At 51.8% G+C, this 14,569-nt stretch overlaps 1 protein-coding gene and 1 non-coding gene across 2 annotated transcripts in view; one reads left to right on the top strand and one right to left on the bottom strand.

The window, feature by feature from the left end:
- The first annotated feature begins 1,759 nt into the window (after nt 1-1,759).
- The window catches only part of P4HA3 (prolyl 4-hydroxylase subunit alpha 3), a 69,666-nt gene continuing 56,856 nt past the window's right edge, over nt 1,760-14,569 (top strand). The window contains 3 exon segments of the mRNA XM_060235352.1: nt 1,760-1,783; nt 6,529-6,656; nt 6,658-6,855. Coding sequence (XP_060091335.1) covers nt 1,760-1,783; nt 6,529-6,656; nt 6,658-6,855 — 350 coding nt within the window.
- On the bottom strand, nt 13,087-13,158 carry TRNAP-GGG (transfer RNA proline (anticodon GGG)). Its single transcript has one exon. It is a non-coding gene; the product is annotated as a tRNA-Pro (tRNA).

Genomic DNA, 14,569 nt, shown 5'->3' with positions numbered 1-14,569 from the left:
TCATGTTTTCTTCATCTTCATCGTCTTCCTTCCTTCTTCTCTCAGAGATGAAATAACAAAATTTCTAAAACGCACGAGTTAATCTTAGCTCTTTATATTAGCTTTACGTTATATATTTCAAATCAAATTAGAGCTGAGTTGTGCTACAAATAATATCATATATAACTCAGCCCTTGGAGACCTTAAAATTTAAGGACTGGAGGAGAACAAGACTCCACCTTCCATGGACTGATTATACCTAACCCCCCATATATATATATATATTTTAAAATGTTGAATTCTGGTTGTGTTCTGCAGAGGTCTCCAGCTCTGGTTGAGCTTTATTAACGATGGAAACGAACATCGAGGAGCTGTCGACTACCAATGAAGCCCTCCGGGTGGAAATCACGGACCTGAGGGAGACGGTGGCCTGCCTGGATGTGGAAATCCAGGACCTACTGAACGAGAACAAGTCCCTGAAAGACAAGAACAAGACCCTGCAACAGTCCGCAGACGATTTCCGGCAAGTCATGGAGGAAATGCAGCAGAAAGTGGAGGACATCCGGGAAATGATCCACGAAGCCCACCGGAAAATCAGCCAGCTTGAGCTCCAGAACAAATCCCTGGTGAAGGCCAACGAGGAGCTGACGAAGGAGTTGCACGAGGTCTCGTACCAGGTGGCCATCTTCAACGAGCACAAAGCTCACCAGGAGAAGGACCTCCAAGAGCTGCAGAACCTCTCCACGGAACTCAAGAAGTGTCTGAGGAGCCTCGAAGACAAGCTAGAAGAATCCGAGCAGCAGTACCACATGGAGAAGAGCCACTCGGGGCAGCTGAAGGAGAAGGTGGGCGAACTCCTGCAGAGCCGAGAGGACCAGAGGAAAAACATCAAAGATCTTCAGGGACAAGTGGAGATGTCCGTGCAGCAGGCCGTGGTCTTGAGGGTGGACCAGGAGAACAGCGTGCAGGTGGGTTCTCTCATGCACGAAATCGTGGAGGCCCGGCTGTTCGACGTGGCCTTGAACAGGTCAAGGAAGAAGAAAATCATCTACTGGCTCGTGAGGCTGGGCCAGTTCCTCACCATTCTGCTGTTTGGATGTGGTCTTCTCCTGGGCTTGGCTTTCCTGTACACCTATTTCGTCAATCAGCACTTCGTTTCGGACACCATTCTGGTCTTTCTGGGGGACGAGAAAATCAAGAAGATCGTGGAGGTCTTAAACCAGTACCTGACCTGGAGGAACGAGGGGCTGCTTCCTTTTTAAAAGGAAACGGCGGGGCGTTTCTTTCGTCTGCCTCCTCGATAGCTTGCACTTAGAAACCAATGGATTAAAGAAACCCAGAAAACATTGCAAGGATCCATAGAAAGCGTTACTGTTTCTTCTTGTTTCTTCTTGGTTTTTTTCTTTTTGTCTATCGCTTTAATTTTTTTTAACAGATATTCACGGCATAGAGGCATTTGTGCAACGTGCAGATGTGGGGGGTAACAAACGTTTACACCGAATTTCTAAACCCAGGGTGGCCAAACCGCGGCTCAGGAGCCACGCGTGGCTCTTTCACACATATTGTGTGGCTCTGGAAGCACCCATGGCCCCATCAGCTGGCTAGAGAAGGCATTGGTCTCGTTCAATCGCGTCTCCGAGTCAAACCAGGAAGCGGCTTGGAGAATGCATTTAAAATTGCTTTCTTTCCACCTCTTCCTCCCTTCTCTCCTCCCAAGAATATCAGAATTAGCGCCAACTGTTTTTAAATTGTTTTAAACTGAATTGATTTTATTACGACGATGCACTGTTTTATGATGATTGTTGTAAGCCGCCCTCAGCCTGCCTCAGTGGGGAGGGCGGGGTATAAATACAATAAAGGAGAGCCAGTTTGGTATAGGGGTTAAGTGTGTGGACTCTTACCTGGGAGAACCGGGTTTGATTCCCCACTCCTCCACTCGCAGCTGCTGGAATGGCCTTGGATCAGCCAGAGCTCTCTTATCTGGGAGAACCGGGTTTGATTCCCCCCTCCTCCACTCGCAGCTGCTGGAATGGCCTTGGGTCAGCCAGAGCTCTCTTATCTGGGAGAACCGGGTTTGATTCCCCACTCCTCCACTCGCAGCAGCTGGAATGGCCTTGGGTCAGCCAGAGCTCTCTTATCTGGGAGAACCCGGGTTTGATTCCCCACTCCTCCACTTGCACCTGCTGAAATGGCCTTGGGTCAGCCAGAGCTCTCTTATCTGGGAGAACCGGGTTTGATTCTCCCACTCTTCCACTTGCACCTGCCGGAATGGCTTTGGGTCAGCCAGAGCTCTCTTATCTGGGAGAACCGGGTTTGATTCCCCACTCCTCCACTTGCACCTGCTGGAATGGCCTTGGGTCAGCCAGAGCTCTCTTATCTGGGAGAACCGGGTTGGATTCCCCACTCCTCCACTTGCACCTGCTGGAATGGCCTTGGGTCAGCCAGAGCTCTCTTATCTGGGAGAACCAGGTTTGATTCTCCTCTCCTCCACTTGCAGCTGCTGGAATGGCCTTGGGTCAGCCAGAGCTCTCTTATCTGGGAGAACCAGGTTTGATTCTCCTCTCCTCCACTTGCACCTGCTGGAATGGCCTTGGGTCAGCCAGAGCTCTCTTATCTGGGAGAACCAGGTTTGATTCTCCTCTCCTCCACTTGCAGCTGCTGGAATGGCCTTGGGTTAGCCATAGCTCTCATCTCTGCGAGAACCGGGTTTGATTCCCCCACTCCTCCACTTGCAGCTGCTGCAATAGCCTTGTGTCAGCCATAGCTCTCTTATCTGTGAGAACCGGGTTTGATTCCCCCACTCCTTCACTTGCACCTTCTGGAATGGCCTTGGGTCAGCCAGAGCTCTCATATCTGGGAGAACCGGGTTTGATTCCCCACTCCTCCACTTGCACCTGCCGGAATGGCCTTGGGTCAGCCAGAGCTCTCTTATCTGGGAGAACCAGGTTTGATTCCCCCCTCCTCCACTTGCACCTGCTGGAATGGCCTTGGGTCAGCCAGAGCTCTCTTATCTGGGAGAACCGGGTTGGATTCCCCACTCCTTCACTTGCACCTGCTGGAATGGCCTTGGGTCAGCCAGAGCTCTCTTATCTGGGAGAACCGGGTTCGATTCCCCACTCCTGCACTTGCACCTGCTGGAATGGCCTTGGGTCAGCCAGAGCTCTCTTATCTGGGAGAACCGGGTTCGATTCCCCACTCCTGCACTTGCACCTGCTGGAATGGCCTTGGGTCAGCCAGAGCTCTCTTCTCTGGGAGAACCGGGTTTGATTCCCCACTCCTCCACTTGCAGCTGCTGGAATGGCCTTGGGTCAGCCAGAGCTCTGGCAGAGGTTGTCCTTGAAAGGCTGCTGTGAGAGCCCTCTCCAGCCCCACCCACCTCACAGGGTGTCTGTTGTGGGGGGAGAAGATATAGGAGATTGTAAGCGCCTCTGAGACTCTGATTCAAAGAGGAGGGCGGGGTATAAATCTGCAATTCTTCTTCTTCTTCTTTTGTGTGCCCTCTAAGCACCCTTCATCAGACGAGGGAATCAGGTATTGTGGGCTTGGCCAAGTCATACTAATAAATAAATAAATACTGTTTTATCGTGTGACCGCAGCCAGTTTGCACTCTTAAACCACAAACTGCGTGTATTTCAGCCCGCAATACCTGATCCCCTCGCCTGATGAAGTGTGCTTAGAGAGCACACGAAAGCTGACGTTCTCAATAAAACTTGGTTGGTCTTAAAGGTGCCACTTGACTCCTGCTTTGTTCAGCTGCTTCAGACCAACACGGCTGCCCTCTTCAGAGAAAAAAGCAATGAAGAAACAGGAACTCTCCAGCGAGCAAAACAATAATGCAAAAAAAGCCTAGCACAGTTGGGTTGCTCCTGTTGAGCATAAAGAATTGAGGGGTAGGGGTAAGAATACAAGAGAAGCCATGTTGGATCAGGCCAGTGGTCCATCCAGTCCAACACTCTGTGTCACATAAGAACATAAGAGAAGCCATGTTGGATCAGGCCAGTGGTCCATCCAGTCCCACACTCTGTGTCACATAAGAACATAAGAGAAGCCATTTTGGATCAGGCCAGTGGTCCATCCAGTCCCACACTCTGTGTCACATAAGAACATAAGAGAAGCCATGTTGGATCAGGCCAGTGGTCCATCCAGTCCAACACTCTGTGTCATATAAGAACATAAGAGAAGCCATTTTGGATCAGGCCAGTGGTCCATCCAGTCCCACACTCTGTGTCACATAAGAACATAAGAGAAGCCATTTTGGATCAGGCCAGTGGTCCATCCAGTCCCACACTCTGTGTCACATAAGAACATAAGAGAAGCCATGTTGGATCAGGCCAGTGTCCATCCAGTCCAACACTCTGTGTCATATAAGAACATAAGAGAAGCCATGTTGGATCAGGCCAGTGGTCCATCCAGTCCCACACTCTGTGTCACATAAGAAACATAAGAGAAGCCATTTTGGATCAGGCCAATGGTCCATCCAGTCCAACACTCTGTGTCACATAAGAACATAAGAGAAGCCATGTTGGATCAGGCCAGTGGTCCATCCAGTCCCACACTCTGTGTCACATAAGAACATAAGAGAAGCCATTTTGATCAGGCCAATGGTCCATCCAGTCCCACACTCTGTGTCACATAAGAACATAAGAGAAGCCATGTTGGATCAGGCCAGTGGTCCATCCAGTCCAACACTCTGTGTCACATAAGGACATAAGAGAAGCCCTGTTGGATCAGGCCAATGGCCCATCCAGTCCAACACTCTGGGTCACACAGTGGCCAAAATAAACCCAGGTGCCGTCAGGAGGTCCATCAGTGGGGCCAGGACACTAGAAGCCCTCCCACTGTGCCCCCACAAGCACCAAGAATACAGAGCATCCCTGCCTCAGACAGACAGTTCCAATGATAAGCTGTGGCCATGCTGGCTGAGGCTGATGGGAGTTGTAGGCAAAAAACATCTGGAGAGCTACCGTTGGCCACCCCCTGCACTACAGTTTTCCAGCCTGTCAAAGTCATCCAGGATACCTTGACAGGCTGGAAAACTGGGCTAAAACCAATAAAATGAATTTTAACAGGGATAAATGTAAAGTTCTGCATTTAGGTAGGAAAAATCCAATGCATGGCTATAGGATGGGGGAGACTTGTCTTAGCAGTAGTATGTGCGAAAAAGATCTAGCGGTCTTAGTGGATCATACGCTGAACATGAGTCAACAGTGTGATGCGGTGGCTAAAAAGGCAAATGCAATTTTGGGCTGTATCAATAGAAGTCTAGTGTCCAGGTCACGTGATGTGATGGTATCTCTTTACTCTGCTCTGGTAAGACCTCACCTGGAGTCTTGTGTTCAGTTTTGGGCACCACATTTTAAGAAGGATATAGACAAGCTGGAATGGGTCCAGAGGAGGGCGACAAAGATGGTGAGGGGTCTGGAGACCAAGTCCTATGAGGAAAGGTTGAAGGAGCTGGGCATGTTTAGCCTGGAGAGGAGGCAGCTGAGAGGTGATAGGATCACCATCTCAAGTACTTGGGCTGTCATCTAGAGGATGAGGTGTCTGGAGACCAAGTCCTATGAGGAAAGGTTGAAGGAGCTGGGGATCTTTAGCCTGGAGAGGAGGCGGCTGAGAGGTGATAGGAATAGGATCACCATCTTCAAGTACTTGAAGGGCTGTCATATAGAGGAGGGTGTGGAATTGTTTTCTGTGGCCCCAGAAGTAGGACCAGAACCAGCGGGTTGAAATTAAATAAAAGAGTTTCCGGCTCAATATTAGGAAGAACTTCCTGACCGTTAGAGCGATTCCTCAGTGGAACAGGCTTCCTCCTCAGGAGGTGGTGGGCTCTCCTTCTGTGGAGGTTTTTTCAACGGAGGCTAGATGGCCATCTGACATCAATGAAGATCCTGTGAATTTAGGGGGAGGCGTTTGTGAGTTTCCTGCATTGAACATATAGATGAACATATGAAGCTGCCTTCTACTGAATCAGACCCTTGGTCCATCAAAGTCAGTATTGTCTTCTCAGACTGCAGCGGCTCTCCAGGGTCTCAAGCTGAGGTTTTTCACACCTATTTGCCTGGACCCTTTTTTGGAGATGCCAGGGATTGAACCTGGGACCTTCTGCTTCCCAAGCAGATGCTCTACCACTGAGCCACCGTACCTCCCTGTGTGCAGGGGCTTGGACTAGATGACCCTGGAGGTCCCTTCCAACTCTATGATTCTACACCAGGGGTTGACCTCTAAGCGAGCCCCTGCCCTTCCAAGAACAGACGGGAGCGACCAGGCCAAGACGCTCTGAGTCACCGCCAGGCCTTTCCAACCAGGCTCCGGTTTTGCCGTCTGCTTCCAGCCCTCGAGAAGCCTAGAAAGTTCAGCTTTTCCCGGCTGTACGAATAGTTTGCGAAGCTGCCTTCCCCTCCCGCTTACACGCCTGTGCATCGATCGTATCTCCAGGGCTATGAGCCCAGATCCAGCCCAGCAGGTTTCTCCGCTGCCCCTCCGCCACATCTGGTTTCTATTCCCCTCCTCTCACTCCCAGATAAAGTTCTCCCCCGATGGCTTTTCCAGCTGCCGGCGAGTTCTCTGGGAAGGAGCAGAGGTGAGCCTGGGATCGGCATCTCTCTGGACACAGCTGGGCGGCTTCGACTTGAGGACAAACAGAAGGACCTGGCACTTACTCGAGGGGAAAGACTCGGGGGAGGCCGCTCTTTTTTGGGTGAGGATGGGGCTTTGGTTCCTGGGAGCGGCTCTCTTTGGACTCCTGCCAGGCCTGTGGGCAGAAACCTTCACGTCCATGTTCAGCATCCAGCAAGCCCTGGCGACCGAGAGGGAACTCCTCCACTGCTTGCGGACGTACCTCGAAGAAGAGACGAGCAGGATCGAGGACCTTCGAAGGTAGGAACGAACTAGGGTTCCAGGTCCAATTCAAGAAATAGCTGGGGACTTTGGAGGTGGAGCCAGGAGGCTTTGGGGGTGGAGCCAGGGTGTGACAAGCACGATGGAACTCCGAAGGGAGCTCTGGCCATCCCATTGAAAGGGGCCCACACTTTTTAAAGGCCTTCTCTCCGTTGGAAGGAATGAAGGAGAGGGGCTCCTTCTTTGGGGGCTCACAGAACTGGACCCCGCGGTCCAATCTTTTTGAAACCTGGAGGGCTTTTTGACGAGAGGCGCCAGATGCTATGCTGAAAATTGGGCGCCTCTACCTCAAAAGGCAGCCCTGCCCCCTGACTCAAGCCTCAGATACCCATGGATCAATCCTCCATTATACCCTCTGGGAATCAGCCTCCAGAGGGAATAACGGAGTGCCCAGCAGACATTTCTGATGACCCTGAAGCAGGGGGAGGGCCTCCGAACCGGGGGATCTCCTGCCCCCACCTGGTGATTGGCAACCCTAGAACAAACTGAGGGTATTGAAGAATTGCATGCGCGAGGTGATGGAGAGCCACAGACTCTATGCCCTCTGGGTCTTTGGTGTGATCTGGCAGCTGGCCCATTGGCTCAGCTGGACCCAACCGAAATAGGGTCGAAAAGCAAAATCAGTTTAGTGTAGCGATTAAGAGCAGGAGAGCCAGGTTCGATTCCCCACTCCTCCTCCACATGCAGCCAGCCGGGTGACCTTCTGTCCGTCCCAGATCTTTCGCTCAGCCCCACCTACCTCGCAGGGTGTCAGTTGTGGGTAGATCTTCTTCTTTTTTTTGTAGCAGGAACTTCTTCGTATATCAGGCCGCACCCCTCAGATGTAGCCAATCCTCCAAGAGCTTACAGGGCTCTTCGTCCAGGGCCTCCTGGAAGCTGCAGGAGGATTGGCTACATCGATTTAATTCCATTCCGTTCAATAATTCCATTTATTGGCATGATATCGAACGTAACAGGGAACCAATAACATAACAGGGAGCCAATCCATCCATCCGACGGCAATTTGCAAATACATGAAGCGCCTCCTAGATGCTAGATATAAAAAATTTGCAACAGTTTCAGTTACCAGTTGGTTTCGAGCTGACCACAGGAAGGCAATTTTATATTTGTCAGGATTCGCTGTTTGCTCACTCAGACAGGGGTCAATGAGTATGGAGCACGGGTCAGAGTAAAAAGTACAGTGTAAGAAAAAAGGAAAGGTCCCCTGTGCAAGCACCAGTCGTTTCCGACTCTGCGGTGACTTTGCTTTCACAACGTTTTCACGGCAGACTTTTTACGGGATGGTTTGCCATTGCCATCCCCAGCCCTCTACACTTTCCCCGCAGTAAGGTGGGTACTCCTTTGACCGACATCGGAAGGGTGGAAAGCTGAGTCAACCTTGAGCCGGCTACCTGAAAACCCAGCTTCCGCCAGGATCAAACTCAGGTCGTGAGCAGAGGGCTCCGACTGTAGTACTGCAGCTTTACCACTCTGCGCCACGGGGCTCCTTCAGTGTAGATAGGAAAGGAAAGGTCCTCTGTGCAAGCACCAGTCGTTTCCGACTCTGGGGTGACGTTGCTTTCACATTTTCAAGGCAGATGTTTTGTACAGGGCCTTCCCCAGTCTTTTACGCTTTCCCCTCAGCAAGCTGGGGACTCATTTGACCGACTTCAGAAGGATGGAAGGCTGAGCCAACCTCGAGACAGCGACCTGAAAACCCAGCTTCCACCGGGGATCGAACTCAGATCGTGAGCAGAGCTTAGGACTGCAGCTTTAACACTCTGCGCCACAGGGCTTTTTTAAGTTTTAAGAACACAGTTTAAGAACACATGTGCTAAAGTTTCTGCCTCTGGACACGCACTAGTGCGCAGTCTGTTAGCATAGGGAGTTTTATGGAATCTTCCAAGAAGTATCGCAGATGGTAGCACATTGAACCTAGCTGGCAAATAGGCTCTGCGTTGATTGGTTGTACCAGGGGGATGTGGCCTAATATGCAAAGGAGCTCCTGCTCCAAAAACTGGGACTTCTGCTCCCTTGGTTGTGGGTTGAAGAAGGGAAGGAGATTGTAAGCCGCTCTGAGACTCCTCCTAAATCACACCGTTGGCATAGCTCCATGCCGGTAGGTTTGCCAACCACCCCCTGACATCGCCAATATTTCACAACGGCTTTTTTGGGGGGGGGCAGAAAAAGCCCAAGAGGGACTCATTTGCATATTAGGCCACACCTCCTGATGCCGAGCCAGCCGGGACTGTGTTCCAGTTAGTTTCTGCTCAAAAAACCCTTGTCTGTGAATCTGCCTTATACTGAATCAGACCCTCGGCCCATCCGTATTGGCTGCGCGTGGCTGCAGCTCTCCGGGGTCTCAGACAGAGGCCTTTTCTAGGGTTGCCAGATCCAATTCCAGAAATATCTGGGGACTTTGGGGGTGGAGCCAGGAGACTTTGGGGGTGAAGCCAGGAGACACTGGGGGTGGAGCCAGGAGCAAGGGTGTGACAAGTACGATTGAACTCCAAAGGGAGTTCTGGCTGTCACGTTTGAAGGAATCGCACGCCTTTTGAATGCCTTCCTTCCATAGGAAATAATGAAGGACAGGGGCACCTTCTTTGGGGGCTCATAGAGCTGGACCCCGCCCCCCGCCGGTCCAATATTTTTGAAAATCGGAGGGTGTTTAGAGGAGAGATACCAGATGCTATGCTGCAAATTTGGTGCCTCTATCTCAAAAAACAGCCCCCCCCCCCGCAGAGCCCTTGATACCCATGGACCAATTTTCCATTATACCCTATGGGAATCAGCCTCCATAGGGAATAATGAGTGCTCAGCAGACATTTCCTTTCCCCTCCCTGCTTTCTGATGCCGGGGGAACTCCTGTCCCCACCTGGGGATTGGCAACCTTAGTCTTTTTCCATCAGTTCCTTCCTTCCTTCCTCCTTTCACCAGGAGGTGCCAGGGTTTGAACCTGGGACTTTCTGCAAGCAAAACAGAGAGTCCATCATTTTATTCACAGCCCCTCCTACCAGACAGGAGCTCAGAGGAGCAGAGCTGCGGAATCTCTAAATTTTATTGGGGGTCTTTCTTTCTCTCTCTCTCCCAATACTTACTTCCGGGCTCCATTGTTCAAACTCCCTGTGAGAATTTTGCTGAACTCTTAAAATCTGACAGACTTTCTGCTGGCATGGCCTTGGGTCAGCCATAGCTCTGGCAGAGGTTGTCCTTGAAAGGGCAGCTGCTGTAAGAGCCCTCTCAGCCCCACCCACCTCACAGGGTGTCTGTTGTGGGGGGAGAAGATATAGGAGATTGTAGGCCGCTCTGAGTCTCTGTCCTTGAAAGGGCAGCTGCTGTGAGAGCCCTCTCAGCCCCACCTACTTCACAGGGTGTCTGTTGTGGGGGAGGAAGGGAAAGGAGATTGTAGGCCGCTCTGAGACTCTGTCCTTGAAAGGGCAGCTGCTGGGAGAGCCCTCTCAGCCCCACCCACCTCACAGGGTGTCTATTGTGGGGGAGGAAGGGAAAGGAGATTGTAGGCCACTCTGAGCCTCTGTCCTTGAAAGGGCAGCTGCTGTGAGAGCCCTCTCAGCCCCACCCACCTCACAGGGTGTCTGTTGTGGGGGAGGAAGGGAAAGGAGATTGTAGGCCGCTCTGAGACTCTGTCCTTGAAAGGGAAGCTTCTGGGAGAGCTCTCTCAGCCCCACCCGCCTCACAGGGTGTCTGTTGTGGGGAAGGAAGGGAAAGGAGATTGTAGGCCGCTCTGAGTCTCTTGAGTGGAGGGTGGAATATAAATCCAATGTCGTCGTCTTCTTCTAATATCCCCCCCCCCCCCCCGCACACAACAGATGGGAAAATAACAAAACATATAAAGCAGGCAGCTAGAAGTCTTCATCGGGCCACTGTGGCCACATAGGAGAAAGTCATTTTAAAAGTAGGATGAGGGGGAAGGTTTTATTATGACTATTCTAATGCAGGAAGCATTTTAAGGTAGATGCTGAGCTGATATAATTCAGTACACCTTCCAGGGATGTGTGGGGTGAGTGGCGTATGCAAATGAGTCGTGCTAGAGAGCCAACTGGGTGCAGCGGTAAAGTGTGTCTTCTCTGGGAGAACCGGGTTTGATTCCCCACCCCTCCACTTGCAGCTGCTGGAATGGCCTTGGGTCAGCCAGAGCTCTCTTCTCTGGGAGAACCGGGTTTGATTCCCCGCTCCTCCACTTACAGCTGTTGGAAAGGCCTAGGGTTAACCATAGCTATCGCAGGCGTTGTCCTCGAAAGGGCAGCTTCTGTCAGAGCTCTCTCAGCTCCACCCACCTCACAGGGTGTCTGTTGTGGGAGGGGGAGAAGATATAGGCAACTGTAAACCGCTCTGAGTCTCTGATTCAGAGAGAACAGCGGGGTATAAATCTGCAGTCTTCTTCTTCTTCTTCGTTCCCAGCACCTCTTTCTCTACAAAATGACCCCTTACTCCCACCGCTGGTCCATTAGGGCCAGTATTGTCTGCTCAGCGTGGCAGCCGCTCTCCAGGGTCTCAGCTGAAGGCCTTTCGCTGTAGTTTTATCGTTATTATTAGCCCCGGTAAGCGAGTCAATGTAGCAAGCAACAGTCCAACGACACTCTGTGCTTAACGGTATACAATTTATTTACATTATTTACATCCACCAGCAAAGAGCTTCGCCAAGCAAACCGTCTAGAGCAGAAGGATACATTGCACAGCACAGCACTGCTTATAGACATATATTACATCGTGTATGAATCGTGCACTGGACATTCAATATTTGCACTCGTTACCAAATGCCGGTCAGAAATGGTTTTACCTTGTTGAGAACTGGTAAGCACTGAAGTCATTTTGACACTGACTCTCAGATCGACGTATGAAGCTGCCCTATTCTGAATCAGACCACTTTGGTCCATCAAAGTCAGTCTTGTTGACTCAGACTTGCAGCGGCTCTCCAGGAGCTCAAGCTGAGGTTCTTCACGCCTACTTGCCTGGACCCTTTTTAGTTGGAGATGCCGGGGATTGAACCTGGGACCTTCTGCTTCCCAAGCAGATGCTCTACCACTGAGCCACAGCCCCGTTCATGGCTCTCCAGGGTCTCAAGCTGAGGTTCTTCATGCCTTCTTGCCTGGACCCTTTTTAGTTGGAGATGCCGGGGATTGAACCTGGGGGATTGAACCTGGGGCCTTCTGCTTACCAAGCATATGCTCTACCACTGAGCCACAGCCCCATCCATGGCTCTCCAGGGTCTCAAGCTGAGGTTCTTCACGCCTACTTGCCTGAACCCTTTTTAGTTGGAGATGCCGGGGATTGAACCTGGGGCCTTCTGCTTACCAAGCGGATGCTCTACCACTGAGCCACAGCCCCATCCATGGCTCTCCAGGGTCTCAAGCTGAGGTTCTTCACGCCTACTTGCCTGAACCCTTTTTAGTTGGAGATGCCGGGGATTGAACCTGGGACCTTCTGCTTACCAAGCGGATGCTCTACCACTGAGCCACAGCCCCATCCATGGCTCTCCAGGGTCTCAAGCTGAGGTTCTTCACGCCTACTTGCCTGAACCCTTTTTAGTTGGAGATGCCGGGGATTGAACCTGGGACCTTCTGCTTCCCAAGCGGATGCTCTACCACTGAGCCACAGCCCCGTTCATGGCTCTCCAGGGTCTCCAGCTGAGGTTCTTCATGCCTTCTTGCCTGGACCCTTTTTAATTGGAGATGCCGGGGATTGAACCTGGGGCCTTCTGCTTCCCAAGCAGATGCTCTACCACTGAGCCACAGCCCCATTCATGGCTCTCCAGGACCTCAAGCTGAGGTTATTCGCGCCTACTTGCCTGGACCCTTTTTAGTTGGAAATGCCGGGGATTGAACCTGGGGCCTTCTGCTTCCCAAGCAGATGCTCTACCACTGAGCCACAGCCCCATTCATGGCTCTCCAGGACCTCAAGCTGAGGTTATTCACGCCTACTTGCCTGGACCCTTTTTAGTTGGAGATGCCGGGGATTGAACCTGGGACCTTCTGCTTCCCAAGCAGATGCTCTACCACTGAGCCACAGCCCCATTCATGGCTCTCCAGGACCTCAAGCTGAGGTTATTCACGCCTACTTGCCTGGACCCTTTTTAGTTGGAGATGCCGGGGATTGAACCTGGGGACTTCTGCTTCCCAAGCAGATGCTCTACCAGAGCCACAGCCCCGTTCATGGCTCTCCAGGGTCTCCAGCTGAGGTTCTTCATGCCTTCTTGCCTGGACCCTTTTTAGTTGGAGATGCCGGGGATTGAACCTGGGGCCTTCTGCTTCCCAAGCAGATGCTCTACCACTGAGCCACATCCCCGTTCATGGCTCTCCAGGGTCTCCAGCTGAGGTTCTTCATGCCTTCTTGCCTGGACCCTTTTTAGTTGGAGATGCCGGGGATTGAACCTGGGGCCTTCTGCTTCCCAAGCAGATGCTCTACCACTGAGCCACAGCCCCATTCATGGCTCTCCAGGACCTCAAGCTGAGGTTATTCACGCCTACTTGCCTGGACCCTTTTTAGTTGGAGATGCCGGGGATTGAACCTGGGGCCTTCTGCTTACCAAGCAGATGCTCTACCACTGAGCCACCATCCCTCCGCCCTGAGCCACTTGTGGGAAGGGCGGGATATAAATTCTAAAATAAATAAATAAAAATGATCTCAGGAGTCACTAGCCTAATGCCTTATTGAGCATTTTCATATGTTGACATTCACATCGCCTACTGCCTGCTTCACGTGACTTGGAGATGCCGGGGATTGAACCTGGGACTTTCCGCAATGCCTGCCAAGCAGAGGCTCTTCCACTTCCATACATTTCCTGGGCCGTTGAGCCTGACAGCGTTAGCTGACTGCCGATAACCCAACCGAAGACAGTAGCTGAGTCTGATGGAGCATCTGTTTGGTATGCAGACGTTCCCTCCGCTGGAGCCCTTTGCCTCCAAGAATTGCCCAGAGCTGATCCGAGAGGGAGTTTTTTCCAGACTTTGGAAGGCTGCCAGTGACTCAGAACGAGTCCAGTTCTTGCTGGCTTTTCAGGGAAAGCTCGTGAACGGGGTTTCTGCCTGCTCTTGCCTTTTCTCTCGCAGAGCTTTCAAATTCCTGCATAATATTTTCCACATGCATTCCTCTGCGTGCTAGCGTTGTGGCATACGCAAAGCAGCAGCGGAGACCGAAAAGCTTGCGTTTTTCAGCCCAAAGGGCTACATGGGGGAGCTCGGAGCAAAAGTAGATCTGGCCAGAAACAAAGGAGGAAACTAAAGAAGAAGAAGATTACAGATTTATACCCCACCCTTCTCTCTGAATCAGAGTCTCAGAGCGCCTCACAATCTCCTTTATCTTCCTCCCCCTACAACAGACACCCTGTGAGGTGGGTGGGGCTGAGAGGACTCTCAGAGCAGCTGCCCTTTCAACGACAACCTCTGCCAGAGCTACGGCTGAGCCAAGACCATCCCAGCAGCTGTAAGTGGAGAAGTGGGGGAATCAAACCCGGTCCTCCCAGATAAGAGAGCTCTGGCTGACCCAAGGCCATTCCGGCAGGTGCAAGTGGAGGAGTGGGGGAATCAAACCTGGTTCTCCCAGATAAGAGAGCTCTGGCTGACCCAAGGCCATTCCAGCAGGTGCAAGTGGAGGAGTGGGGAATCAAACCCGGTTCTCCCAGATAAGAGGGCTCTGCCTGACCCAAGGCCATTCCAGCAGGTGCAAGTGGAGGAGTGGGGAAACAAACCCAATTCTC

Source organism: Heteronotia binoei, chromosome 3 (assembly GCF_032191835.1).
Source record: "Heteronotia binoei isolate CCM8104 ecotype False Entrance Well chromosome 3, APGP_CSIRO_Hbin_v1, whole genome shotgun sequence".
Taxonomy (NCBI): domain Eukaryota; kingdom Metazoa; phylum Chordata; class Lepidosauria; order Squamata; family Gekkonidae; genus Heteronotia; species Heteronotia binoei.
This window is presented reverse-complemented; position numbering and strand designations above follow the sequence as displayed.